General features: G+C 50.8%; 2 protein-coding genes across 2 annotated transcripts in view; both read right to left on the bottom strand.

Annotated features, from left to right (window-relative positions):
* Nucleotides 1-526: 526 nt before the first annotated feature.
* On the bottom strand, nucleotides 527-15,589 carry LOC125430556 (mitochondrial uncoupling protein 3-like). Its single transcript, XM_048492539.1, has 8 exons — nucleotides 14,624-15,589; nucleotides 9,960-10,190; nucleotides 5,528-5,767; nucleotides 4,543-4,753; nucleotides 3,536-3,733; nucleotides 3,291-3,392; nucleotides 2,364-2,544; nucleotides 527-1,192 (listed from the first exon to the last, which is right to left on the bottom strand). The coding sequence occupies exons 3-8, from the start codon at nucleotides 5,651-5,653 to the stop codon at nucleotides 1,078-1,080; spliced, it is 933 nt and encodes a 310-aa protein (XP_048348496.1). The 5' UTR covers nucleotides 5,654-5,767; nucleotides 9,960-10,190; nucleotides 14,624-15,589; the 3' UTR covers nucleotides 527-1,077.
* A 99-nt stretch (nucleotides 15,590-15,688) lies between these two features.
* The window catches only part of C2CD3 (C2 domain containing 3 centriole elongation regulator), a 127,801-nt gene continuing 117,969 nt past the window's right edge, over nucleotides 15,689-25,520 (bottom strand). Inside the window, exons 38-40 of the mRNA XM_048493000.1 lie at nucleotides 24,431-24,536; nucleotides 20,151-20,222; nucleotides 15,689-16,482 (exon numbers count right to left, since the gene is read on the bottom strand). Of these exons, the coding sequence (XP_048348957.1) occupies nucleotides 16,342-16,482; nucleotides 20,151-20,222; nucleotides 24,431-24,536 (319 nt within the window). The 3' untranslated portion in view covers nucleotides 15,689-16,341. The remainder of the gene's footprint in view (nucleotides 16,483-20,150; nucleotides 20,223-24,430; nucleotides 24,537-25,520) is intronic.

Here is a 25,520-nt window from a genome sequence, read left to right as displayed (position 1 = left end):
CCCCCCCCCCCCACCCCCCCCCCCCCCCACCCCCCCCCCCCCCCACCCCCCCCCCCCCCCACCCCCCCCCCCCCCCACCCCCCCCCCCCCCCACCCCCCCCCCCCCCCACCCCCCCCCCCCCCCACCCCCCCCCCCCCCCACCCCCCCCCCCCCCCACCCCCCCCCCCCCCCACCCCCCCCCCCCCCCACCCCCCCCCCCCCCCACCCCCCCCCCCCCCCACCCCCCCCCCCCCCCACCCCCCCCCCCCCCCACCCCCCCCCCCCCCCACCCCCCCCCCCCCCCACCCCCCCCCCCCCCCACCCCCCCCCACCCCCACCCCCCCCCCCCCCCACCCCCCCCCCCCCCCACCCCCCCCCCCCCCCACCCCCCCCCCCCCCCACCCCCCCCCCCCCCCACCCCCCCCCCCCCCCACCCCCCCCCACCACCAGCCCCTGCCAGCATGGCCAATTGGCCATGCTGGCAGGGGCTGATGGGAATTGTAGTCCATGAACATCTGGAGAGTCACAGGTTGCAGACCCCTTGTTTGGAGACAGGTAGTCACACGTTTCTCAGCCAGCCAGCCAGCCAGACAACACCTGCTCCTTATCAGGGGTCTGACCGTGGGAGAGTTGTGAAGCCTGTGAGATTGCTTTTGTTTTGGGGGATGATTGTTAAGGGAGGGAATATAGTGTGGAATATAGACTGCTGCCTTGTAGGTGAATGTTAGATTCGACAAATAACCCCATTGGAGCACAGGGAGGGCTGGACGAAACCCCACTGTATCTTGGTAGGAAAAATACAGCCCCGAACATATTTACTGCATACGTACCAGCGTGCAATCCTGGGTCCACATCAGGAGGAACTTTCACAGTCTCACGCTTGTTTTTAAAAGTTTTTGCTTGTTGGGCTGCGTGGTCCATATCGAAGCAATTAATATAACTGATATTTGCATCTCGCCCTTTCAGACAAGAACGTCTCAGGAAGGCTCACGTCAGCGGACAGTCGCATCTTGTGTTCGCCCGGCAGCGTTACTCTCGAGCAGTACTGGGCAGGATCCGCCGCCACCGTCTCAGCCCAGAGAGGGCCGCTTGTGGCTTCAGAACGGGGAGTCGTAGGCCACCTGGGCCAGAACCATCAACCTTTTCAGCTGCTCGAAGGACACGAACATGACCACGTTCCAGGAGCCCAGGCGAAGGAATGAGGGCATGAAGCTGGAAAAGAAGTCAGGGAATTGGTGATAGGCTTCCTCCTCGGAGGCTGCCGGCCCTTCCGGAATTCTCCACCCTCAACTTTTGCCGTATCACAACAATCCAGATTTTCGCTGTCAATTTTTAACAACTGACATTAGGCTATTTTGCTTTCCTGGGGCCATTTTGTGCAGGTTTGCCTGCAACCCGCAATTTATTATTGTAACTGAATGTTCTGCCACCTCATTCTATCACTAAGGTCTGTCCTTAAAATGCTCGCCGAACCCAGAAGCTCGTTGAGTGAGTCCCTCAGGATAGTAACTATCAGCCAACGATACCTCGCAGGGCTGTTGAGAAGACAAAATGGGCGGGGGGGGGGGGAGGAGGGGAGCGAACTTTGTAAGTTGACTTGAGTTCCTGGTAGAACGGATAGGGTAAGAATGAAATGGGGTGTCCCCAACGTGGTGGCCATTGGCACTGTAGCAGCAGTGGTGGAATTCAAATAATTTAACTGGTTGTTAAGAAGAAGAAGAAGAAGAAGAAGAAGAAGAGGAGAAGGAGGAGGAGGAGGAGGAGGAGGAGGAGTATGGATTTATATCCCCCCTTTCTCTCCTGCAGGAGTCTCAAAGGGGCTGACAATCTCCTTGCCCTTCCCCCCTCACAACAAACACCCTGTGAGGTAGGTGGGGCTGAGAGAGCTCCGAGAAGCTGTGACTAGCCCAAGGTCACCCAGCTGGCGTGTGTGGGAGTGCCCAGGCTGATCTGAATTCCCCAGATAAGCCTCCACAGCTCAGGCGGCAGAGCTGGTAATCAAACCCGGTTCCTCCAGATTAGATACACAAGCTCTTAACCTCCTACGCCACTGCTGCTCCTGGTTCTGGCCCTGGTTTTAACAACCGGTTCTGCCGAAGCGGTGCGAACCGGCTGAATCCCACTTCCGTGTGGCAGCCACCAGCAAGTAGTTTTAGAAAATGGCTGGGGGAAGGTGGGACTTTTTCCTCAGATAGACTTCTTTGCCATTGGAGGTTCGATTGCAGAATTTGGTAAACATTCCTTCGGCAGCCGCCACCACCAACCTTCAAAGATCCTCGTCGCCTGACTGAAGGTGTGAGCCGTGGCAGCCATTTTGTGGCTGGCTCTACCTCTGGCAGGAGCGATTTCGTGGCAGCCGTTCTGTGTGAGAAATATCACTTACCCTTTGTAAAACGCGGTGGGGCCCTCCTTTACCACCATGGTCAGCATACAGTTGAGGGCGTTTTTGTACTGGCCGGGGATGGAGTTCATGTATCGCGTCTTGACCACGTCCACTGGTGACGCGACCACTGTCGCGCAGAACCCAGCTCCGAAGGCGGCGACAAAATGGCATGGGAAATTATCTGCAGGGGGCAGAGAAGAACACCAGATGTCCGGGGTTCGAGAGAGCCAAAACAGAGCATCTCAGGAAGCTACCCCCAAGGGCATTTGTGTGTGGTGCAGTGTGGTACAGCGGTTAAAGTGTCGGACTTGGATCTGGGAGACCCAGGTTTGAATCCCTACTTGTGCCACGGAAGTTTGCTGGATGGCCAAGAAGAAGAAGAAGAAGAAGGAGGAGGAGGAGAAGGAGGAGGAGGAGGAGGAGGAGTTTGGATCTATATCCCCCCTTTCTCTCCTGTAGGAGACTCAAAGGGGCTGACAATCACCTTGCCCTTCCCCCCTCACAACAAACACCCTGTGAGGTGGGTGGGGCTGAGAGAGCTCCGAGAAGCTGTGACTAGCCCAAGGTCACCCAGCTGGCGTGTGTGGGAGTGCACAGGCTAATCTGAATTCCCCAGATAAGCCTCCACAGCTCAGGCGGCAGAGCTGGGAATCAAACCCGGTTCCTCCAGATTAGATACACAAGCTCTTAACCTCCTACGCCACTGCTGCTCCTCAGGCTCCATCCCCCAAATTTCCAGGTATTTCCCAACTCGGAGATGGCAACTCTATGGTCAACCATAGAGTCCCCACCCAGACACTGCTGTTTTCTCTAGGGAAACTGGTCTCTGTAGTCCACTGATAATTCTGAAAGAACTCCAGGCCCCACGTGGAGGTGGGTAACCCCGCTTCTCCCCAATGTGTGGGGTCCCACGGAGGGTCTTCTCACCGGTCATGAGGTGATATTTCAGCAGGGATTCCTTGATGAGGTCATAGGTCACCAGCTCCCCACAGTTCACGATGGCATTGCGGGCAATGTTGGGCAGAGTCCCTGCAAAGAGGCGGACAAAGCGAAGCCTTGACGTTGGAGCAACGATTCCCAGTCCCCTGACTGGACCCCAGGAAGTGGCAACGTGCCACGGAAAGGGAGCCCCCTGTGTGAAACTGGTCCCTCTTTAAGCGAGACCACCATACCTCTCCACAGGCCTTTCACCCCTTCCTCCCTGGCGATCGTTCGATAGGCGTCGACTGTCCCGTTGTACTTCCTGGGCCCCCCAACCACCGTGATGTGCGCTTGGAAGCGCACCTTGACCACATCGGTGGGCTGGGCGCACGTGACTGCCATGGCTCCCGTGGTACAGCCGGCCAGAAGTCGAGTGAAGATGCTGGTATCTGGGAGAGACCAAAAGAGGGAGAGATGTTTGGGGGATCTGAGTCCATTTTCTGTTGGAATCTGGGCCTCCGCGGTCCCGTTCCAACCTCTGCATCCCCCCGGCTGAACGTGCAGTCACACGACAACTGTATCCGTGACCCTCGGAGCCTAGCAGGTGTGCTATCACATCCAAAGCAGAGGTGGGATCCAGCAGGTTCTCACCAGTTCCCGAGAGTGGGTTACTAATTATTTGTGTGTGCCGAGAGGGGGTTGCTAATTGGGTCTGCTTTTCCGTTAGAAATTCCATTAGGTCCAAAAATCATAAAGTCCTGTTGCTTCCTATGTGGCTGGTTAGCGAAGGTAGAAAACGGGATCATTCTCCCCGTTGGGCTGTTTTAAAAACATGTTTTAGAAATATGGTCAAGTTCCTTGTTTCAGGAAAGTCTCCTTCTTTTGATTTCTAGAAACAAAATTAAGCATTTGAAAGTATTAAGCATTTGACAGGCAGTCAATTAGAGGAGAAGTCGTTGTTTCTGTTGGCAGCAGACGATAGGACTTGCTAGAATGAGTTTAAATTATGGACAGAAAGAGACCAGCTGGAAATTAGGAACTTTTTTTTTTACAGTAAGAGTTTTTTACAGTAACAGAGAAATTATTAACGCCCCGCCCCTGGAATGCCCGGCCACGCCCCCGTCATGCCCCGCCCAGCCCCATTGGCATTACGCCACTGTTAGAATCCCACCACCATGGGAACCTGTTACTAAAATTTTTGGATCCCACCACTGATCCAAAGCTTCCCTGACATATCAACCGGTTGCAGCGGACTTACTCTCTGACCCCTGGGGAGTGTAGAACTGCTTCACCGAGTCGTAGAGGCCGATGCGGATGGACGCGAAGCTCATCTGGCGCTGGAGCCCCGCCACAAGACCGTTGTACAAGCTCTTGGGCCCTTCCATCCTCACCATGGTGGTAATGGTGCCCAAGACGCCCTTGTATTTGACTTTCTTCGCGGCCTTGGACGCTTTCGATTCTCCCTGGATCTTTAGAAAGAAACGGCGCTTGGTGACTGGAAACCGGTTTAAGGCCCCTTCCGCACATGCAGAATAAGGCACTTTCAATCCACTTTCACAATTGTTTGTGAGTGGGTTTTGCTATTCCTCACAGCTTGAAAGTGGATTGAAAGTGTGTTATTCTGCATGTGTGGAAGGGGCCTAAATCAATGATAGCGAACCTTTTCGAGACCGAGTGCCCAAATTGCAACCCAAAACCCACTCATTTATCGCAAAGTGAACCTGAATACTGAGGTTTTAGTTTATTATTTATTTATTTATTTATTTATTTATTATATTTATATATACTGCCCTCCCCAAAGGCTCAAGGAGGATTGCAAATGCCTTAGCAGACCAGGTGATCGGGAGCAACAGCCGCAGAAGGCCCTTGCTTTCACCTCCTGCAGGTGAGCTCCCAAAGGCACCTGGTGGGCCACTGCGAGTAGCAGAGAGCTGGACTAGATGAACTCTGGTCTGATCCAGCTGGCTCGTTCTTATGTTCTTATGTTCTTAGGGTTGCCAATTTGGGTCTGGAAATTTCTGGAGATTTTGGGGTGGCAGAATTTGAAGGGAGAAAGGATCTCAGCCAAGTCTAATGCCGTAGAGTTTAGCCTCCAAAGCAGCCATTCTTGTCCAAGCTAATCGACCTCCACAGTCTGGGGTTTGGTTGAAATTTTGAGGGGGTCTCCAGTTCTTTCCTGGAGGTTGGCACCCCTATTTCTCACCCTCCCCATAACGTACCCCTGCCACTCTGGACAAACTCACTTGAAGCCTGACTTTTGCAGTGTCCAAGGGGAAAGTGCAAAGGTCAGCTATACATGCCGCGGTCCCGGCACTGAGAAATTTGATGGTTGCAGACGGAGGGACGTCTGTCGGCTTCAGACCGACCATCTTGCTCTGGGGGACGGAGGAGTTTTGGCTCCAAATAACAAGAGACGCTTCGGGCGACGCTACATTCAGTCAGCGGCTGCTGAGCAAGAAGGAAGCTGGGAGTCACAAACAAACCTGGAAAAGAAAAAGATAAAGAACATAAGAACATAAGAACAAGCCTGCTGGATCAGACCAGAGTCCATCTAGTCCAGCACTCTGCTACTTGCAGTGGCCCACCAGGTGCCTTTGGGAGCTCGCATACAGGATGTGAAAGCAATGGCCTTCTGCTGCTGCTGCTGCTCCTGAGCACCTGGTCTGCTAAGGCATTTGCAATCTGAGATCAAGGAGGATCAAGATTGGGAGCCATAAATCGACTTCTCCTCCATAAATCTGTCCAAGCCCCTTTTAAAGCTATCCAGGTTAGTGGCCATCACCCCCTCCTGTGGCAGCATATTCCAAACACCAATCACACGTTGCATGAAGAAGTGTTTCCTTTGATTAGTCCTAATTCTTCCCCCCAGCATTTTCAATGAATGCCCCCTGGTTCTAGTATTGTGAGAAAGAGAGAAAAATTTCTCTCTGTCAACATTTTCTACCCCATGCATAATTTTATAGAAATATTATATATTTCTCTTCTTTCCTTTTAGATCTAACTAACAATTTAGACTGTGATAATCAGATGATTATTTTTTTCTCCACGCCGAAACATTTGAAACTATAGATCAAAAGCAATTATTCAAAAATTTTTGTAACAATTGAGATATTATTATATTATGATCCGTAAATAAGTCTATTTTGATAAGATTTAGAGATCAGGTTGCTTTATATCGAGCTAGTTGGAAGTTCATTTTTTCCTTTCTCTTTCTTATGTACGTGTTCTTCTTTAATTTTAAAGGCTATTGTAATTAGAGATGATTAACCAATAAACCTTTTTTTTAAAAAAGATAAACTGAATTGTGTCTCCCTGGATCTCACCCTGATGAATTACAGCCTAGAAATCGCGGACATTTGATCAATTTTTTTTTCAGGTGAAGTTTTCCAAAGCATGGCGGCAAGGAGCAGGTTCAATAACAAGGAGCAGGTTCAATAACAATAAGAGCCCTTCGGGAGTAGGCGGTTATAAAAATCTAATAATAAATAAATAAATAAATAAATAAATAAATAAATAAATAAATAGGAGCAGCAGTGGCGTAGGATGTTAAGAGCTCGTGTATCTAATCTGGAGGAACCGGGTTTGATTCCCAGCTCTGCCGCCTGAGCTGTGGAGGCTTATCTGGGGAATTCAGATTAGCCTGTGCACTCCCACACACGCCAGCTGGGTGACCTTGGGCTAGTCACAGCTTCTCGGAGCTCTCTCAGCCCCACCCACCTCACAGGGTGTTTGTTGTGAGGGGGGAAGGGCAAGGAGATTGTAAGCCCCTTTGAGTCTCCTTACTGGAAAGAAAGGGGGGATATAAATTCAAACTCCTCCTCCTCCTCCTCCTCCTCCTCCTCCTCTTAAAGCGGCAGAACCCTTTTTCTCCAGGCTGTTGGCAACCCCATGATTCTAAACAGACGATCCTTCAGAATCGAGAACAAAAGGAAAGGGATGGCAACGGAGCGAGCATTTTGGCAGACATCTCAGTCATCGTGGGTTGGATGTTTCATGTACATAACCTGAGCTAGTAATCCTAATGAACAGCACCTTGATTCTGTGCCAAAGGAGGAATGTAGGCCACGTCCTGGGAAGAGGAACACGTTGGCACAGTGACCGGATAACCTCCGATCTCGGAGGCATCACGATGTATTGTCCTGTTTCTGAGCAGCTACCTGCTAGCCAGGAGGCTGCCAACAAGAAGGAGAGGAAGAGTTGGATTGATATCCCCCCCCCCTTTTTCTCCTGCAAGGAGACTCAAGGTGGCTTACAAGATCCTTGCCCTTCCCCCCCACAACAAACATCCTGTGAGGTAGGTGGGGCTAAGACAGCTCTGAAGAACTGTGACTAGCCCAAGGTCACCCAGCTGGCTTGTGTGTGAGAGTGCGCAAGTTAACCTGGTTCCCCAGATAAGCCTCCACAGCTCAAGCGGCAGAGTGGGGAATCAAACCCGGTTCTTCAGATTAGAGCGCACCTGCCTCTTAACCAGTACGCCACAAGCCGGAAGAAACACATCCGGTTATTTTAATAAGGTTTTAAAACGTTTGCAGAGGGGGATTTGAAATTTTTGCACGTAGGCAAACATCGTCTGACAAATAACATCCCATTTTCCCCTTTGGGCTGTTGGCAACCCAAGAAGTCGTGAAGAGTCCAGTCGCGCCTGAAAGATGAACAACTCATTTACGAGCTTTTGTAAGCCGGAACCCGTTTTATTGGGTACGTGAAGCGCTCCAGAATGTGTCGTTTCTTATATGGATCCAGGTAATGCTTTGCTTCTGGGAACTCATTCCACAATAAATGAGGCAGACCTCCAGGCGCCACAGGACTCTTTGTTTTTTTTTAAGCACGGAGGGAATGTGCCAACTTCAGGCACTTGAGGGCAAAGCGAAAGCCAATCTCTCTTCTCTCTACAGCCACGTCAGCTTCCTGACTTTGAAAACGATGTGTGGAGTCACATCCATTAACGGAGACAAGAGTGTGGTGCGTGGTGTAGTAGTTAACAGCCAGCGTGGTGTAGTAGTTAAGAGTGGTGAACCGTAGTCTGGGTTTGATTCCCCACTCCTCCACATGAGCAGCAGACACTTATCTGGTGAACTGGACTTGCTTCCCTGCTCCTACACATGAAGCCTGCTGGGTGACCTTGGGCTAGTCACAGTTCTCTCGGAACTCTCTCAGCCCCACCTGCCTCACAAGGTGTCTGTTGTGGGGAGAGGAAGGGGAAAGAGCTTGTAAGCCCCTTTGAGAAGAAGGCCCAGCAAAGACTGTACTATCTTAGACTGTTAAGGAAACAACAACTGAACGGAAAACTCCCGGTGTCCTTTTACCGCTGTGCTATAGAGAGTGTTTTAACCTCCTGCATCTGTGTGTGGTTCTCCAGTTGCACACTGGCAGATAGGAAGGCGCTCCAAAGGGTGATCACTACTGCACAGAGGATTATCGGCCGCCCTCTCCCCTCCTTGGAAGAACTCTATAATTCCCGAAGCCTGAAGAAAGCCTAAAATATTCTGAGAGACCCGTCTCATCCGGCACACTCTCTTTTTGAACTGTTACCATCCGGCAGACGATACAGGTCTATCAAAACTAGGACAAAGAGGCTTAGAGACAGCTTCTACTCTAGAGCTGTGGCTGTGCTGAACTCCGGGGCTTTATGTTGATGTGTTTGGGGCTGTGTAGGGATGGGTGGAGGAGGGGGAAAGTGAGGATGGGGGATGAGTCTGAAATTGTGTGCATCGAGGAATGCTGCTGTGAATTTTCGTTGTGCGTGCACAATGACAAGAAATGCTTATGCTTGAGGCTCCTTATGGCTGAGAAAAGCAAGAGTATAAATCCACAAACTCTTCTTATATTTATTGGATATTCTCAACAGACAGTCTTTGGAAGGCTATCTTTGGTCAAAAGAAGCAAGGGAGAAGTTTGAGAGAAGAGCTCTTCCTTGTAAGAGCTGGCCACCAAAATACTAGTTTTATTAAACAGGTCTCCAACTAACCCGGGGTGGTGTTGTGGTTCAAATGTTCAACTGCAAGTAGGGAAACCTGGGTTCAAATTCCCACTCTTCCATCCAGCTTTTTAGACGATCTTGTGCCAACAACTGTCCCTGGTTCTAATCCTAACTCGGCCATGGAGCTCATGGGGTGATCTTGACCCAGCTATTCTCAACGTATCCTACTTCACAGGGTTGTTGAGAGAGGATAAAAGGGGGGGGAGGTATATTGGTTTTTTTGGTTTTTTTTATTTATATCCCCCCTTTCTCTCCTGTAGGAGACTCAAAGGGGCTTACAATCTCCTTGCCCTTCCCCCCTCACAACAAAACCCCTGTGAGGTAGGTGGGGCTGAGAGAGCTCCGAGAAGCTGTGACTAGCCCAAGGTCACCCAGCTGGCGTGTGTGGGAGTGCACAGGCTAATCTGAATCCCCCAGGCGGCAGAGCTGGGAATCAAACCCGGTTCCTCCAGATTAGATACACGAGCTCTTAACCTCCTACGCCACTGCTGCTCCTCTTCAGCTTCTTAGAGGAAGGGTGGGATAAAATACAATGGTGGCGAACCTTTGGCACTCCAGATGTTATGGACTACAATTCCCATCAGCCAATTGGCCATGCTGGCAGGGGCTGATGGGAATTGTAGTCCATAACATCTGGTGTGCCAAGGGTTCGCCACCACGGCACTAGACAGACAGACAAAAACACACCCCCTTACTTAGAAGATCGTGACTCCAGAAGCTGTTTTCTCAATCCCTTCTGATCGGTTTTGAGGATATTCCTCTTGAAAGGTGGATCCAGAAATGCTGGAAATGCAGAAATTATCAAGTCAGGGGATGCCGTCGTTTCTCCGGCCGCCGTTTCAGGTATCCATCAGTAGTCCAGTTTGTTTCCTCGATGCCCTCGCCTGGCCTTTTATTTATACCGATCTGCCCCCGAGGAGGTGGAACTAGAGCCAGGAGCAGACAGTCGAAAACAGGGATCGTTTCTCAGGGTCAGGAAGTGTAAGAGCGCTAAGCCTGACCTTTCCCCTCCTCCCACCCCGAAAGCAGGTTTAAAATAGAAGTGGCCTTTTTAAATGTGGTAACAGTCTCAGAACTTATTACCTACTCTTTCTACTTAGCGCTACTGTTGGGGGGGGGGGGGGCTGCTGTGTTTATCTCGTATCTGCCAGAGGTCCGGAGTGGGGGGGGGGGGGGGGGGGCGGGCAGGCAGCGGCAACGTTCACACCTTTCTGCATGGATGGGAGAATCCCACTACACAGGGTTTGTTTGCAGAGTGGTTTATAATCTCACAGACTAGGTTGGCCTAACGACAAGCTTGTAAGGTAGATCTCTGCTAGTTGCCATTTTACAAATTGAAGAAGGAGGAGGAGGAGGAGGAGTTTGGATTGATACCTCCCAGAGGGATATGGGGGGGCGTCAATTGACCCGGCCTGGCCCCACCACCGGCTAAGAGGGGCGGGGGGCCATAGGGGCAATGTGGCACCCGGAGCAGGTGTTGCCCCGGGTGCCATTTCTCCCCGGTAGCAGAGGTGGGATCCAGCAGGTTCTCACAGGTTCCCGAGGAGAGTAGGTTACTAATTATTTGTGTGTGCCGAGAGGGGGTTACTAATTGGTGATTTTGCCACGTGATTTTTGCCTTAGTTACGCCCTCCTCTCAGCAGTAGCGCGCAGAACTTGAAGCAGTCTAGCAGGAGGTGCACCGGCGTGCGTGGCAGCCTGCGCCTGCGTGCATTCGTTTCCCGCCCAAGGACCGGCGCAGTGGCTGCATCCTTGCTACAGCCCCGCCCAGGAATACCCCGCCCCCGTCATGCCTGGCCACACCCCCGTCATGCCCCGCCCAGCCCCATTGGTGCTACGCCACAGTTTGAATCCCACCACCATGGGAACCTGTTACTAAAATTTTTGGATCCCACCACTGCCCGTTAGGCCTCAGGAGGTCATGTTCCTGACCCTTGGAGAGGGGGCAATGTCCTCCCGTGACTTAGGTGACTTTTTACACCCAAGCAAAGCCTGCTCCTCCATATAACCTGCTGACTCGGGCGGCTGCATTCTCCTTATGCGCTGCCTTTCCTCAAGAGCCTCGGAGGTGCCGGTCTGGTCTAGTTGCCACCGGTCGGTCTTTTAAAAATAGACTTTGTTGCACGGAGGGGCCTGGGATGGCCTCTCTTTCCGCACCTGCTTCGGCTATTTACAGAAAGCCACTTCAGCCCAAGAAGATGGATCCCGACCGGCAATTCTGCTGCTCCAGAGACCAGGACTAATGGATTCAGGGTGAAGGAAAAGAGATTCCACCTAAACATCAGGGAAAACTTCCTGACTGTCAGGGCTGTTCGACAGTGGAACGCGCTACCTCGGAGTGTGGTGGAGTCTCCTTCTTTGGCGTCTGTTAAAGAGAGGCTGGATGGCCATCCGTCAGGAGTGCTTTAATTATGTGTTCCTACATTGCAGGGGGTTGGACTTGGTCCTTGGGGTCTTTTCCAACTATGATTCTATGGGTAGTCTCTGTGGCAGCTCCCACAATGGCTGGCCTGAGGAAGTAATAATAAAACTGCAAGGATTGTCATGCCCTTACATAAAGCCGTGGTGCGACCGCACTTGGGAGTCCTGTGTTCAGTTCTGGTCGCCACATCTCAAAAAGGATATTGAAGAGATAGAAAAAGTGCAGAGAAGGGCAACGAGGATGATTGAGGGATCAGAGCTCCTTCCTTATGAGGAGAGGCTGCAACGTTTGGGGCTCTTTGGTTTGGAGAGGAGACGTCTGAGGGGGGATATGATTGAAGTCTATAAAATTATGCAGGGGGTAGAAAATGTTGACAGAGAGAAATTTCTCTCTCTTTCTCACAATATTAGAACCAGGGGGCACCCATTGAAAATGATGGGGGGAAGAATTAGGACTAATAAAAGGAAACACTTCTTCACGCAACGTGTGATCGGTGTTTGGAATATGCTGCCACAGGAGGTGGTGATGGCCGCTTAACCTGGATAGCTTTAAAAAAAGGGCTTGAACAGATTTATGGAGAAGTTGATTTGTGGCTACCAATCTTGATCCTCTTTGATCTGAGATTGCAAATGCCTTAGCAGACCAGGTGCTCGGGAGCAACAGCAGCAGAAGGCCATTGCTTTCACATCCTGCATGTGAGCTCCCAAAGGCACCTGGTGGGCCACTGCGAGTAGCAAAATGCTGGACTAGATGGACTCTGGTCTGATCCAGCTGGCTTGTTATGTTCTTATGAGGTCAAGACAATCCCTCTCCCACCCCTCACACGCTTCCATCATTTCACAAAATGGGCAGATCAGAAACGTTTGATAGCACATTTTCAGAAAGGGATTAGAACTGTGGTGGAATATTTTAATATCATGTATTAAAGGCCGTTTGTCTGCATTTTGTGCTCACTCCTGCCATCCCAACTCTGTCGCACTGTTGCGCCATCTGACTGGTGTAGTGGTTCACAGAGATGGAGGCTAATCTGGTGAACTGGGTTTGATTCCCCACTCCTCCGCATGAAGCCTGCTGGGTGACCTTGGGGCAGTCACAAGTTCTCTCAGCCCCCCCCCCCCCCCCGGCCTCACAAGGTGTCCGTTGTGGGGAGAGGAAGGGAAAGGAGTTTGTCAGCCACCTTAAGGAGAGAAAGATGGGGTATAAATCCAAATTATTACAACTATTCTTCTATATTTTGTAATTTGCCTTGAGTCTCAGAAAAGTGAGCAGCAGTGGCGTAGGAGGTTAAGAGCTCGTGTATCTAATCTGGAGGAACCGGGTTTGATTCCCAGCTCTGCCGCCTGAGCTGTGGAGGCTTATCTGGGGAATTCAGATTAGCCTGTACACTCCCACACACGCCAGCTGGGTGACCTTGGGCTAGTCCCAGTTCTTTGGAGTTCTCCCAGCCCCACCCACCTCACCGGGTGTTTGTTGTGAGGGGGGAAGGGCAAGGAGATTGTAAGCCCCTTTGAGTCTCCTGCAGGAGAGAAAGGGGGATATAAATCCAAACTCTTCTTCTTCGTCTTAAATTCAATAAATAATTAATTTCGGGTAACTCACACACATAACCTCACAAGGCTGACGTGACACGAAAACGGGCAAAGGAGAACTGTGGGCATTGCCCTAAACCTTTTCAAAGGGAAGGATGAGAATGCCCAATTGACCTCACAAAATAACACGGGAACAGTCTGTCCTGGCAATTTACAGCTGACCGGTTGCAAAAGGAAGGATCCGCGTGGCCGTAGCTACACCGTTGCAAAGTTTGCCCTGCAAAGAATTTCCTGTGCTCCTTTTCCCAAGAACTGTGTTGCAAGCTTGTTCTGGGGTCAGAGTCTGGTCTTAAGAGGCAAAAACGTGAAGTCCAAGACTGGACCTCCCAGCCCCTTCTTGGGTTTCTGGGGCAGCGAAGAGGAGCGTCACTTGTTTACAGAATTCAGAGATACTTGATAGCGTCATGGTCACCTGCGAAGGCAGCAAAATGTGACCGACAGCGGTTGCACCTGGCTCTACTAGGGATCAATTATAAATATGATCAATAAATAAAATATACAGAATAAAATCAATAGCCGGAAGCAAGATCCAAGAGAGCCAGCGTGGTGTAGTGGTTACGCGCAGGTGGATTATAATCTGGAGAACCGGGTTTGATTCCCCACTCTTCCACCTGAGTGGCAGAGGCTTATCTGGTGAACCTGATGTGTTTCCACACTCCTACATTCCCGCTGGGTGACCTTGGGCTAATCCCAGTTCTCTCGGAACTCTCTCAGCCCCACTTATCTCACAAAGTGTCTGTTGTGGGGAGAGGAAGGGAAAGGAGCTTGTAAGCCACCTTGAGTCTCCTTACTGGAGATATGAGGGATATAAATCCAATCTCTCTTTGGACAGTGTAACAGCGGAGGGAAGCAGAAAATAGAAATGTTCCGCCAATCTTATGAAGAAGAAGAGAAGAAGAGTTTGGATTGATATCCCCCCTTTCTCTCCTGCAGGAGACTCAAAGGGGCTGACAATCTCCTTGCCCTTCCCCCCTCACAACAAACCCCCTGTGAGGTGGGTGGGGCTGAGAGAGCTCCGAGAAGCTGTGACTAGCCCAAGGTCACCCAGCTGGCGTGTGTGGGAGTGCACAGGCTAATCTGAATTCCCCAGATAAGCCTCCACAGCTCAGGCGGCAGAGCTGGAATCAAACCCGGTTCCTCCAGATTAGATACATGAGCTCTTAACCTCCTAAGCCACTGGTGTCTCTTATGGCTGACAGAGTTGGGTCTGCCATCTTGCGTGGCTTCCCCCCCCCTCATTTTTTTTGCCGCCACCCCCCCATTTCTTCTTTCCTAATTCTTTCCTTTTTTAATATATAGATTATCCTAGATAGATTTTAGGAGTTAGGAGGTGCTGGGTTTTGCGTACCTTTTTGAGAGAAGGCCCGTTCCGCCTCTTGCGAGCGACCATCGGCCACAACGTGAGTGTAAAGAAGCTCTCAAATTCGCAAAAATAAAAAATGTCATTTTATTGCAGTGGGAAAAGACGAGAGAAAACCACAGTTCAGTAAAAAACCGGTTTATAAATAAACTCGCGTGGTTTCCGTTTGGGACCATGATTTGTCGAGATCCATTTACAAAACAAATCCAAAAATTAAAAAATAGACAGAATTCGGAGAAATAAATTTACAATCTACAAAATTGCATACGGTCACCAAAGTGTAACTTTGGTCTCTGTTGTTACCAATCGAACCCAGCAGTGATGAAAACAGGGTCACAACCGGGTCTCGTGTGCCCTGGGAGAGAAAGCAGGTAGAGATGGATCCGACGGAGCTTTTCAGAGCTGCGGAGCCTCCCCAGACGGCTTTCGATTCAGGGCAGAGTCCTGCGCCAGCTATGTCATCAAGGGTATCCGGAGAAAAACTGGACTGGTGCGTCTGGAGGGGGCGGGAAGGACTAGAAGAGCAAGGAGTAGGAAATTAACAAGGGGGCTCCTGTCCGTTCTGATGTGGGGGATGGAACTTTGGACTGCGTGACAAAGGACGGCACGAATCACCGACACGGGAGAATGTCTTTCGGCCCCTTTGTGCAACGCGGTGAGTTCCAAATCTCTCGCCCTGAAAACAATTCCTGTATAAGTGGCTGTTGCCCCCCCCCCCCTTTCCCGGTTCTTTGGTTCAGAAAAATGACAGCACGAAAAGAAATCTGTTGTTTAAAAAGGCTTTCGAGCCTGATGGGGGAGGAAGTGGTAATTGGAAGATTTTTAATTTAGGGGAGGGAAGTGGGGGAAAGGGGAGGGAAGAGTCTGGCTGCATAGCAGAGGCCGGAGGCTCCTATTTCCAAGGCCAGATGGAAGCTAGGGGAATACAAGAACCCAAAGGGTTTGATGCCGGTTATGGTGTGAATTTTGGTACTTCCAGATAAGGTTATTGGCTTTCCCGTCAGCCCCTGCCAGCATGGCCAGTTGGCCATGCTGGCAGGGGCTGATGGGAATTGTAGTCCATAACATCTGGAGTGCCAAAGGTTCGCCACCACTGGCCTATGGGAAGAGGGTAACTCCTCCTCATAACAGAGTGGCCCTTGGGAAAATGAGCTCCCTTTTCACAGGGAGGAGTCCAAAAGGCCCGTGGTCACATGTTCCGGGGCCTCGACGGACATCTCACAGGAGAGGAAGGACTGACCACCCCAAGCAAAAGAACTTCGTTTTGGGGGAACAACTAAACATAACCCACAAGGGACAGGGCTTAGATGGGACTGGGGGAAAGGGGTTCCGATCCAGCCTCCAGACACAGGCCTGTCTAGTCACTGCCAATACTTATAATCAAATGAACCGCTTATTTGAACCGGTCCGCGTGTCTTTCTGGAGGGTAGGGGGCCTGCCCCCTCCCCGGTGGATCAAGAATATTCCAGGGGCATGATGTCTAATATTCATAGCTCTTTTTCACCAGCTGTGGGGTTTTTAGCAGCAGCTCAAGGAAATCCATTTTCTGCAGTGTCTTCTGCCACAAGGTGCTGGTTGGGAAGACCCCTCTTCTCCCGATGTGCTCCTCCGAGAAGGCCGTTTTCAAAGCAAGGCCTACTTGCCCACCCTACTGGGCGATACAGAGTTCGAGTCGGTCTCGCCGTTCCGCCGTGCTCAGCTGTTCTCTATTGTTTGGAGAACTGCGTGGAAAATATCCTCGCGATCCTTTGAGTTTCTTCTTCTGGCAGGTCAGCCGGCGCCAAGCTTGGCTTGGGATGGTTCCGCTGTCGGCGAGGGACTCCCCGCAGAGCGGCGATGCTTCCGATCTGAAACAGAAGAGACTGATGTATTGTTGAAGTGTTCGTGGCCAAATCAACTGCTTGTTGTGTGTCTTTCGGGCTGGGGGGGGGGGGGGCGTAGTCCAGTGGTTTTTGCTCCTTATTTTTCACCTGCAAAGATGCGGGCAAAATATCAGGAGCACAAACTAGGAGGTCACAGCCCCACAACCTGAAAAACCCACACCGGTCAGAAGAGAATGATTTCATGCTAGCTTCCGCTGATGGCAAACACAGCACCACCGTTCTGAACCGCGTGGCAAGAATTTAACAGAATCATAATCATAGGATCATAGAGTTGGAAGAGACCCCCAAAGGCCACCCAGCCCAACCCCCTGCCATGCAGGAACACACAATCGAAGGAGAATTTATTCAAAGTTCCCAGTTTTTAACCTGGATTTCCAGCTTTTGTATAAATGGAATAGGGTGCTAGTTATGTTCTTATCTTCTTCACGCAACGTGCGATTGGTGTTTGGAATATGCTGCCACAGGAGGTGGTGATGGCCACTAACCTGGATAGCTTTAAAAGGGGCTTGGACAGATTGATGGAGGAGAAGTCGATTTATGGCTACCAATCTTGATCCTCTTTGATCTGAGGTTGCAAATGCCTTAGCAAACCAGGTGCTCTGGAGCAGCAGCAGCAGCAGAAGGCCATTGCTTTCACCTCCTGCAGGTGAGCTCCCAAAGGCACCTGGTGGGCCACTGCGAGTAGCAGAGAGCTGGACTAGATGGACTCTGGTCTGATCCAGCTGGCTTGTTCTTAATGTCTTTGAAAAGTTGGATAAACATTCATTGCATATATTATACTGTCTGTTGTACACAGCATACTCTGGGAGGAGCTATAGGCCCCTTCCGCACGCGCAGAATAATGCACTTTCAAACCACTTTCACAACAGTTTGCAAGTGGATTTTGCCATTCCGCACAGCTTCCAGGAGCATTGAAACCAGTTTGAAAGTGCATTTTTCTGCATGTGCGGAAGGAGCCTTCGTGAAGAAGAGTGGCTTTGCTTTGGAGTGAAAGTTGTGGAGCTGCATCCCTGCCTGGACCCAGGTTGTCCTGGCCTAGCCCAACTGCAATGGATCTTGGAAGCTGAACAGAATCAACGCTGGTTGCTACTTGGAAGTCTAGAGAGAGTCCCTACAAAGGAAGGCTTAGGGAGCTGGGGATATCCAGCCTGGAGAAGTGAAGGTTAAGGGGGGACATGATAGCTATGTTTAATGCCATGTCGAAGAGGGAGCAAGCTTGTTTCCTGCTGCTCCAGAGACTAGGACCAGGAGTCATGGGTTCAAGGGGAAGGAAAAGAGATTCCACCTAAGCATCAGGAAGAACTTCCTGACCGTCTGGGCCAGACCTGGGCGTTATACGACCCTGACTGGCCCTTATGACAGACTTGGCCCTGGCCTAAGAGGACCTGTTTAGAACCGCGCTGCTCACGTTAACCCTCCCCCTTGCACAGTGGTTTCTGGGGTTATCTCTTCCTTCTCCCGCAGAAGCCGCATTGCCTTGGCTGCCGCTTCTGCAGGCTTCTCTGTGCCTCTTGCCCCCCTGCCTTGCTGGGGAGTGAGGTGCCTTTGAAAGCCCTGCAGAAGCTGGTTGCCTTGGCTGCCTGCTTCTGCGGGGCTTTCAAAAGCGCCAGTCGATGAAAAAAGTAGGTCAAGGGACTTAAGTCTCCCCACTTGCTTGATTGTCACAGTGGACATCTAAGCAGGTAGGTTAAGCCTGTGATTCTTTGTGCCAAATAGTGTTGTATGCAGAAGTGTTGCCACTGATTCCAAGTTGATCTGTGCACCTGTCTGTCACTTATCAGCCCCTATTATGCAGAATTGAGTTCAGCCTTTTGGCCCGGCCCTCCACAATATTTTCTGTTTCTTATGCGGCCCCATGGAAAAAATAATTGCCCACCCCTGGTCTGGGCTGTTCGACAGTGGAATTCACTGCCCCGGAGTGTGGTGGAGTCTCCTTCTTGGGAGGTTTTTAAACAGAGGCTGGATGAACACGTCAGGAGTGCTTTGATTGTGTGTTCCTGCATGGCAGGGGGCTGGACTTGATGGCCCTTGGGGGTCTCTTCCAGCTCTATATGACTCTTATCTGGAGAACTGGGTTTGATTCCCTGCTCCTACACATGAAGCCTACTGGATGACCTTCGACCAATCACAGTTCTCTCCAAACTCTCTCAGCCCCACCTGCCTCACATGGTGTCTGTTGCGGAGAGGAGAAGGGAAGGCGTTTGCAAACCACTTTGAGACCCTATAGTTTAAAGAAGTAGTGAGGTATAAATCCAAACTCCTCTTCTTCTCCTCTTGGAAGGAGAGGTGTTTCTGCACAGCACAGAGGAAACCAGGCCATTTCACTGCCAGCTAAACAGAGAGGAGGGCCCGTGTCACCTTTCACCTACCTAGAAGTATGACTGCCTCTTTTTCTCTCTTAAGTCCGGCCTGCTTACATCTCAGGAATGCCCACCTCATCAGATCATGAAGGCTTTGAAACCCTGCCTTGACTTTTGGGGATTAACCCTCCCCCTCCGCTTCTCTGATGCCGCCCGGTGCAAGTTAACTTTCTGCCAGTGCCCAAACCACTGCCACCCAAACAAACTGGCACTCAGAGGAATGCTATCTACATCTGGGCCATTGTGCAGACCTGCCGGCTCAGAGGCGTCGCCCTGGCCTGGTTTATAGGAAGGTTTCTCCACGGAACAATGTAAAAAGCACGGCTGGCTTTTGGAGAGAAAGGTGGGGCACGCATCCAAATAATAATAATAATAATTCTTCTTCTTCTTCTTCTTCTTCTTCTTCTTCTTCTTCTTCTTCTTCTTCTTCTTCTTCTTCTTCTTCTTCTTCTTCTTCTTCTTCTTCTTCTTCTTCTTCTTCTTCTTCTTCTTCTTCTTCTTCTTCTTCTTCTTCTTCTTCTTCTCCTTCTCCTCCTCCTCCTCCTCCTCCTCCTTCTTCTTGTAACCTGCGAAGCAGATTCTTCTCAGTTATTTCCGCTGCCATCTTTTCTCCAACTAGTCGGTTCAAAACTACAAAGGATATTTTAATCCTTTTCCCCCGCTGAGGATCCGATCTTGGTTTGCAGAACGGAAGGACAGGTGCCCAAAATGCAAGCTCTTTGGCTTGGAATTGTCTGCATGCCAGCTACCCCCTCTGGCTTCTTTGGGTCTCAAACTCCAGGGTGCTGCTCTGCCTTGCTCTAGGGAGGTCTTTTGCTCTCGCCTGGTCAGGGCCGAGGCCCCTTCGTGCTGTCATCCAGGCCACCAGCTGAAACTGGAAAGCCAGCGCAGCGGCTGAAGCCGGCCGGGTGCTTGTCGTCTTGACCTTTGTACAGCCTGAATCCAGCCGGCTCAGCAAAACAGATGGAGCGAGAATCGCAGACTCAGGGCGTGGGTGTTGTTTAAAAGCTTTCTCTGCTTCTGAGAACAGGTGCTGCATAGAGCGGAGTGTCCGATTAGGACTTGGGGCCCAGACTGAAATCCCCACTCAGCCGTGAAACTGGACGGGTGACCAAGAGCCAGCCTCTGTCTCTCAGCCCCACTACCTCACAGGGCTGTTGTGAGGGTGGCATGGAGAAGAAGAGTTTGGATTTCTTTTCTTTTTTTAATCCTCTTCCCCTCCCTTCTTCCTGTTGGCTGCTGTTTTAGTTTCATTCCCAGGCAAAACCTCACCTGCTGGCGAGACACCTGTAAGATGGGTTGTTCTGACCTAAGTGAAGGCTGCGCTGTCTCAGGACCCTGGGACTGGAAGAAGAAGAAGAAGAGTTGGACTTATATCCCCCCTTTCTCTCCAAGGGGCTTACAAACTCCTCCCCCCCCCCCAAACAAACCCTGTGAGGTAGGTGGGGCTGAGAGTAACTTGTGCACTCCAACATACACCAGCTGGGTGACCTTGGGCTAGTCAAAGTTCTTTGGAACTCTCTCATAAGAACAAGCCAGCTGGATCAGACCAGAGTCCATCTAGTCCAGCTCTCTGCTACTCGCAGTGGCCCACCAGGTGCCTTTGGGAGCTCACATGCAGAATGTGAAAGCACGGGCCTTCTGCTGCTGCTGCTCCTGAGCACCTGGTCTGCTAAGGCATTTGCAATCTCAGATCAAAGAGGATTAAGATTGGGAGCCATAAATCGACTTCTCCTCCATAAATCTGTCCAAGTCCCTTTTAAAGCTATCCAGGTTGGTGGTGATGGCCACTAATCTGGATAGCTTTAAAAGGGACAGATTTATGGAGGAGAAATCGATTTATGGCTACCAATCTTGATCCTCTTTGATCTGACATTGCAAATGCCTTAACAGTCCAGGTGCTCAGGAGCAACAGCTGCAGAAGGTCATTGCTTTCACCTCCTGCATGTGAGCTCCCAAAGGCACCTGGTGGGCCACTGTGAGTAGCAGAGAGCTGGACTAGATGGACTCTGGTCTGATCCAGCTGGCTTGTTCTTATGAGGGAGCTCCGAAGAACTGTGATTAGCCCAAGGTCACCCAGCTGGTGTATGTTGGAGTGCACAAGCTACTCTGGTTCCCCAGATAAGCCTCCACAGCTCAAGCGGCAGAGCGGGGAATCAAACCCGGTTCCTCCAGATTAGAGTACACCTGCTCTGAACCACTACGCCGCTGCTGCTCCTGGAAGAGGGAGGAAGTCCACCCCCCCCCCCCTTGGGAACTGGTGCTCAGGAGCAGTGTTGAGTGACCTGCATAACGTGGGGGTATAATGGAAGGTGTTTTGGTGCTTAACCTTCAATTCTAGCAATCCAGTAACCCAAGGGACGGAGGACCTTCCTTATCAACATTTGAAGGTATCACATATAGATGGCAATTGCACAGGGACATAAGTTAAAGGTATCTGGAAACCTTCCACAGAGGCTCACCTGTAAACCTGATATCATTGTTGTTAAATTTTGTTTCGTTTTTTATTTCTTCTTGTTGGGGGTTCAATTTGTGTCTCAGTAATGACTCAGTACTTTGCACCTTTACAATTAAGTGCTGTCTTTTGCTTTGTATCAGATTTTTAATTACGCAACAGCTGGGATGTATGATTTAGATTAGATTTTCCCTTACGCAAACTGCTCTGAAGTGACTGTGCTTTTTTAAAGGGGAAGCCCCGCATTTTCCAGAAAGGACGCGTGCGCTGCAGGCGCAATATAACTTCCCCATGCTGATTCCCAATGCAAATTATGAAGATGTGGAAACACCCACGGGCAACACATCAAGGTGACAGCACAAACTCAGGGCAGGAGAATGTGATTCGCAAGGAAACACGTTATGTCTCCACCGAGCCAGGGAAAAGATGAAGAGGTGGACACAAGAGAGTGCATGGTCGAAGGCTTTCGCAGCCGGATTCAACTGGTTCTGGTGGGTTTTCCGGGATGTGTGGCCGTGGTCTGGTAGATCTTGTTCCTAACGTTTCGCCTGCATCTGTGGCTGGCATCTTCAGAGGTGCATAACAGAGAGAAGTCTGAGAAAAGGAAGTGTCCAGTGAGAAGGGAATGTTTAGTGGGGTATATATTGTCCATGTCCCATGGCGGGGAACCAATTCACCCAAACATTTACTGATTGGGGTGCTGTGTGGTTTCCGGGCTATATGGCCGTGTTCTAGCAGCATTCTCTCCTGACGTTTCGCCTGCATCTGTGGCTGGCATCTTCAGAGGATCTTATGAAGATGCCAGCCACAGATGCAGGCGAAACGTCAGGAGAGAATGCTGCTAGAACACGGCCATACAGCCCGGAAACCACACAGCACCCCAGTGATTCCGGCCGTGAAAGCCTTCGACAATACATTTACTGATTGGTTCCCCAACCTGGGACATAAACAATATATACCCCACTAAACATTCCCTTTTCACTGGACACTTTCTTCTCTCAGACTTCTCTCTGTGATACACCTCTGAAGATGCCAGCCACAGATGCAGGCAAAATGTCAGGAACAAGATCTACCAGACCACAGCCAGACAGCCCGGAAAACCCACCACCACAAGAAAGTGCAATACACGCTACTTGCCTCACAAGAAGAGAAAGGCAAATTTGCTGCTGACAGAGGGCAGAATAAGACGCTGGTGCAGAATCGACCAAAATAAATAGTTCTTCAAAAAAAAAAGTAAAAGCCCCAGACTGCCTGATAATTAGGCAATTCAGCTCCCTTGTTCTTTTCATTCCCATTCAGTTTTGTTCAGAGCCAACATTTATTCAGCAACTCTCGATTCCTCTTTTCTCACACACAGGAAATCTTGTTTCGCACTCATGACATCAGAGTTATTAGAGTCCATCTCTAGCTGTCTCGGTTTCACCAAAGCAAGATGTTCCTTCTTGTAAATGCTCTTTAAAGATTTTTTTTCCATTCGAGAGGTCAAAGGGCGGGGAAATAAACCTACTAAAGACTCGCTTCTGCTCAGAGCAGCCGCCAAGAAGTCAGCTCCCAGACAGAATCAACTTGCTGGGTGAAATCCATACCAGGTCCCGCAATTTATGGAGATGGCATAAACAGCAATGACACACAACCTATTAAAAACCCCACACAGCACCTGACTCGAAGGAAAATTTCTGAACTCGCCAACTCCTCCTTTCAAAACAGGCAGTCAGCAAGTACTTCTAAATCAACAACCACACTGCGTGTTGACGTGTAATTTACGAGCAACGATTCCTTCTAAGTATTGTTGAAGGTTTTCACGGCCGGAGTCACGAAGGGTGTTGTGGGTTTTCCAGGTTGTATGGCCGTGTTCCAGTAGCATTTTCTCCTGACGTTTCACCTGCGCCTGTGGGTGAAATCTTCAGAGGATCCTCTGACTGTGGCAGCCACAGATGCAATCAAAACGTCAGGAGAAAATGCTACTGGAACTTGACCATGCAGGAAAGGTGGGATAGAAATATTTTATTAAAACAAATAAAGCAGGTGAGTAAAAGCTTCCTTTGTAAAAGATTCTGAGGGATGCTGAATCCTGATTTTTCTACCAAACTCCACCCTTGCGCAGTGAGAATTTGGAACAGCTGGACACACACACACAGCCCCGTTTGAAAAGCCATACGTGACTCATACGCTGCCTAACATGGAGAACTCCTTTCCTTTGGTGGCCCTTGGCACTGCTAACCATATTTACTTGGAATGTAATAGTACTGCAGGGGCATATCCAGTGGTGGGATTTAAAAATTTTAGTAACAGGTTCCCATGGTGGTGGGATTCAAACTGTGGCGTAGCGCCAATGGGGCTGGGCGTGGCATGATGGGGGCATGGCCGGGCATTCTGGGGCGGGGCATTCCTGGGCAGGGCTGTGGCAAGGACGCAGCCGCTGCGCCAGTCCTTGGGCGGGAAACGAATGCACGCAGGCGCAGGCTGCCACGCACGCCGGTGCACCTCCTGCTCGACTGCTTCAAGCTCTGCGCGCTACTGCTGAGAGGAGGGGCGTAACTAAGGCAAAAATCACGTGGCAAAATCACCAATTAGGAACCCCCTCTCGGCACACACAAATAATGAGTAACCTACTCTCGGGAACCTGTGAGAACCTGCTGGATCCCACCTCTGGGCGTATCTGCCTGGGGACATGGGGTAACCCACGTCCCCAGGGGCAACTGGGGTAACCCACGTCCCCAGGGGCATGGGGTAACCCATGTCGCCAGGGGCAATTGATCACGTGGGGGTTGCAAAATCGCCCCCCATGTGACCAATGGTCATCAGCCCCGTCCCCGCATAGCCCCGATGATGACGTGGGCAGGGCCAAGGGAGGCCGAAGACGTTAGACTACCTCGGCCCCGTCCATGTCATCATCGGGGCTCCACGAATCACAGGAAGCGGGGCTCTGCGACCCGTGCGGGGGTCACCCGGAGGAGGTTTTGCCCCCCGGCGCCATTTCCATCCCATAAGCCTCTGCGGCGCTAAGGAAGAAACCAACAGCAATGCCTCTCTGCTGTTGCTCGGAAGGGAAGGCTGAAATTTGGCACTGCAAAGGTGGCAGGAAGAAGGTACTTACTTCAGTAGCAGTGGTCGGCGGAGGAGCCGAAAGGCTCAGCAACCTCATGGAGGCCTCCAGATGTTGCGGCGGAAGGAAGAAGTTGGGAACCACAATAGGGTTGGACCTGAACTGCAGAGTTAAGGCATTTAAAGAAGGTTTTAGATATTGACTTTATTTATGATACTGTTCGTCTCCCTTTCTCACACAGACTCCAGGTGGATTACAGACTGAGTCAACACAATCCACAAGAAGAGTTTGGATTTATTCCGTGCTTTTCTCAACCATAAGGAGTCTCAAAGCGCTGGTTCTGGTGGGTTTTCCGGGCTGTGTGGCTGTGGTCTTGTGGATCTTGTTCCTAATGTTTTGCCTGCAACTGTGGCTGGTGTCTTCAGAGGTGTATCACAAAAGGAAGCCTCTTACACACTGTGACACAGACTTCCCTCTGTGATACACCTCTGAAGATGCCAGCCACAGATGCAGGCGAAACGTTAGGAACAAGATCCACAAGACCACGGCCACACAGCCCAGAAAACCCACCAGAACCAGTTGAATCCGGCTGTGAAAGCTTTCGACAATGCAGTTTCATAGCAGTTTACAAACTTCTAATCTGGAGGAACCGGGTTTGATTCTCTGCTCTGCCGTCTGAGCTGTGGAGGCTTATTTGGGGAATTCAGATTAGCCTGCGCACTCCCGCACACGCCAGCTGGGTGACCTTGGGCTAGTTACAGTTCTTCTGAGCTCTCTCAGCCCCACCTACCTCACAGGGTGTTTGTTGTGAGGGGGGAAGGGCAAGGAGATTGTCAGCCCCTTTGAGTCTCCTGCGGGAGAGAAAGAGGGGATATAAATCCAAACTCTTCTTCTTCTTTCCCTTCCTCTCTCGACAGACACCTCGTGGGGCAGGTGGGGCTGGGAGCGTTCTGAGAAAACAGTAACTAGCCCAGGTTCACCCAGCAGGCTTCATGTGGAGGAGCAGAGAAACAAATCCAGTTCACCAGCTAAGAGTCCTCCGCTCACGTGGAGGAGTGGGGAATGAAACCTGGTTTTCCAGATTAGCGTTCACTGCTGGGAAATTCAATGAACACTGCAACAACAAGGCATGGAGGCCAAA

The sequence above is a fragment of the Sphaerodactylus townsendi genome, linkage group LG04 (assembly GCF_021028975.2).
Source record: "Sphaerodactylus townsendi isolate TG3544 linkage group LG04, MPM_Stown_v2.3, whole genome shotgun sequence".
Taxonomy (NCBI): Eukaryota; Metazoa; Chordata; class Lepidosauria; order Squamata; family Sphaerodactylidae; genus Sphaerodactylus; species Sphaerodactylus townsendi.
Note: the sequence above shows the minus strand (reverse complement) of the source record. Positions and strands in the feature narration are given on the sequence as shown.

What these genes read in the sequence shown, in the direction of transcription:
- LOC125430556 (XM_048492539.1), bottom strand. Translation starts at nt 5,653, where the DNA reads ATGGTCGGTCTGAAGCCGACAGACGTCCCTCCGTCTGCAACCATCAAA. An exon ending in CTGCAAAAGTCAGGCTTCAA is followed by an intron (nt 4,754 to 5,527) that starts GTGAGTTTGTCC and finishes TTCTTTCTAAAG; the next exon opens with ATCCAGGGAGAATCGAAAGC. An exon ending in GGTGAAAGGCCTGTGGAGAG is followed by an intron (nt 3,393 to 3,535) that starts GTATGGTGGTCT and finishes GCCTCTTTGCAG; the next exon opens with GGACTCTGCCCAACATTGCC.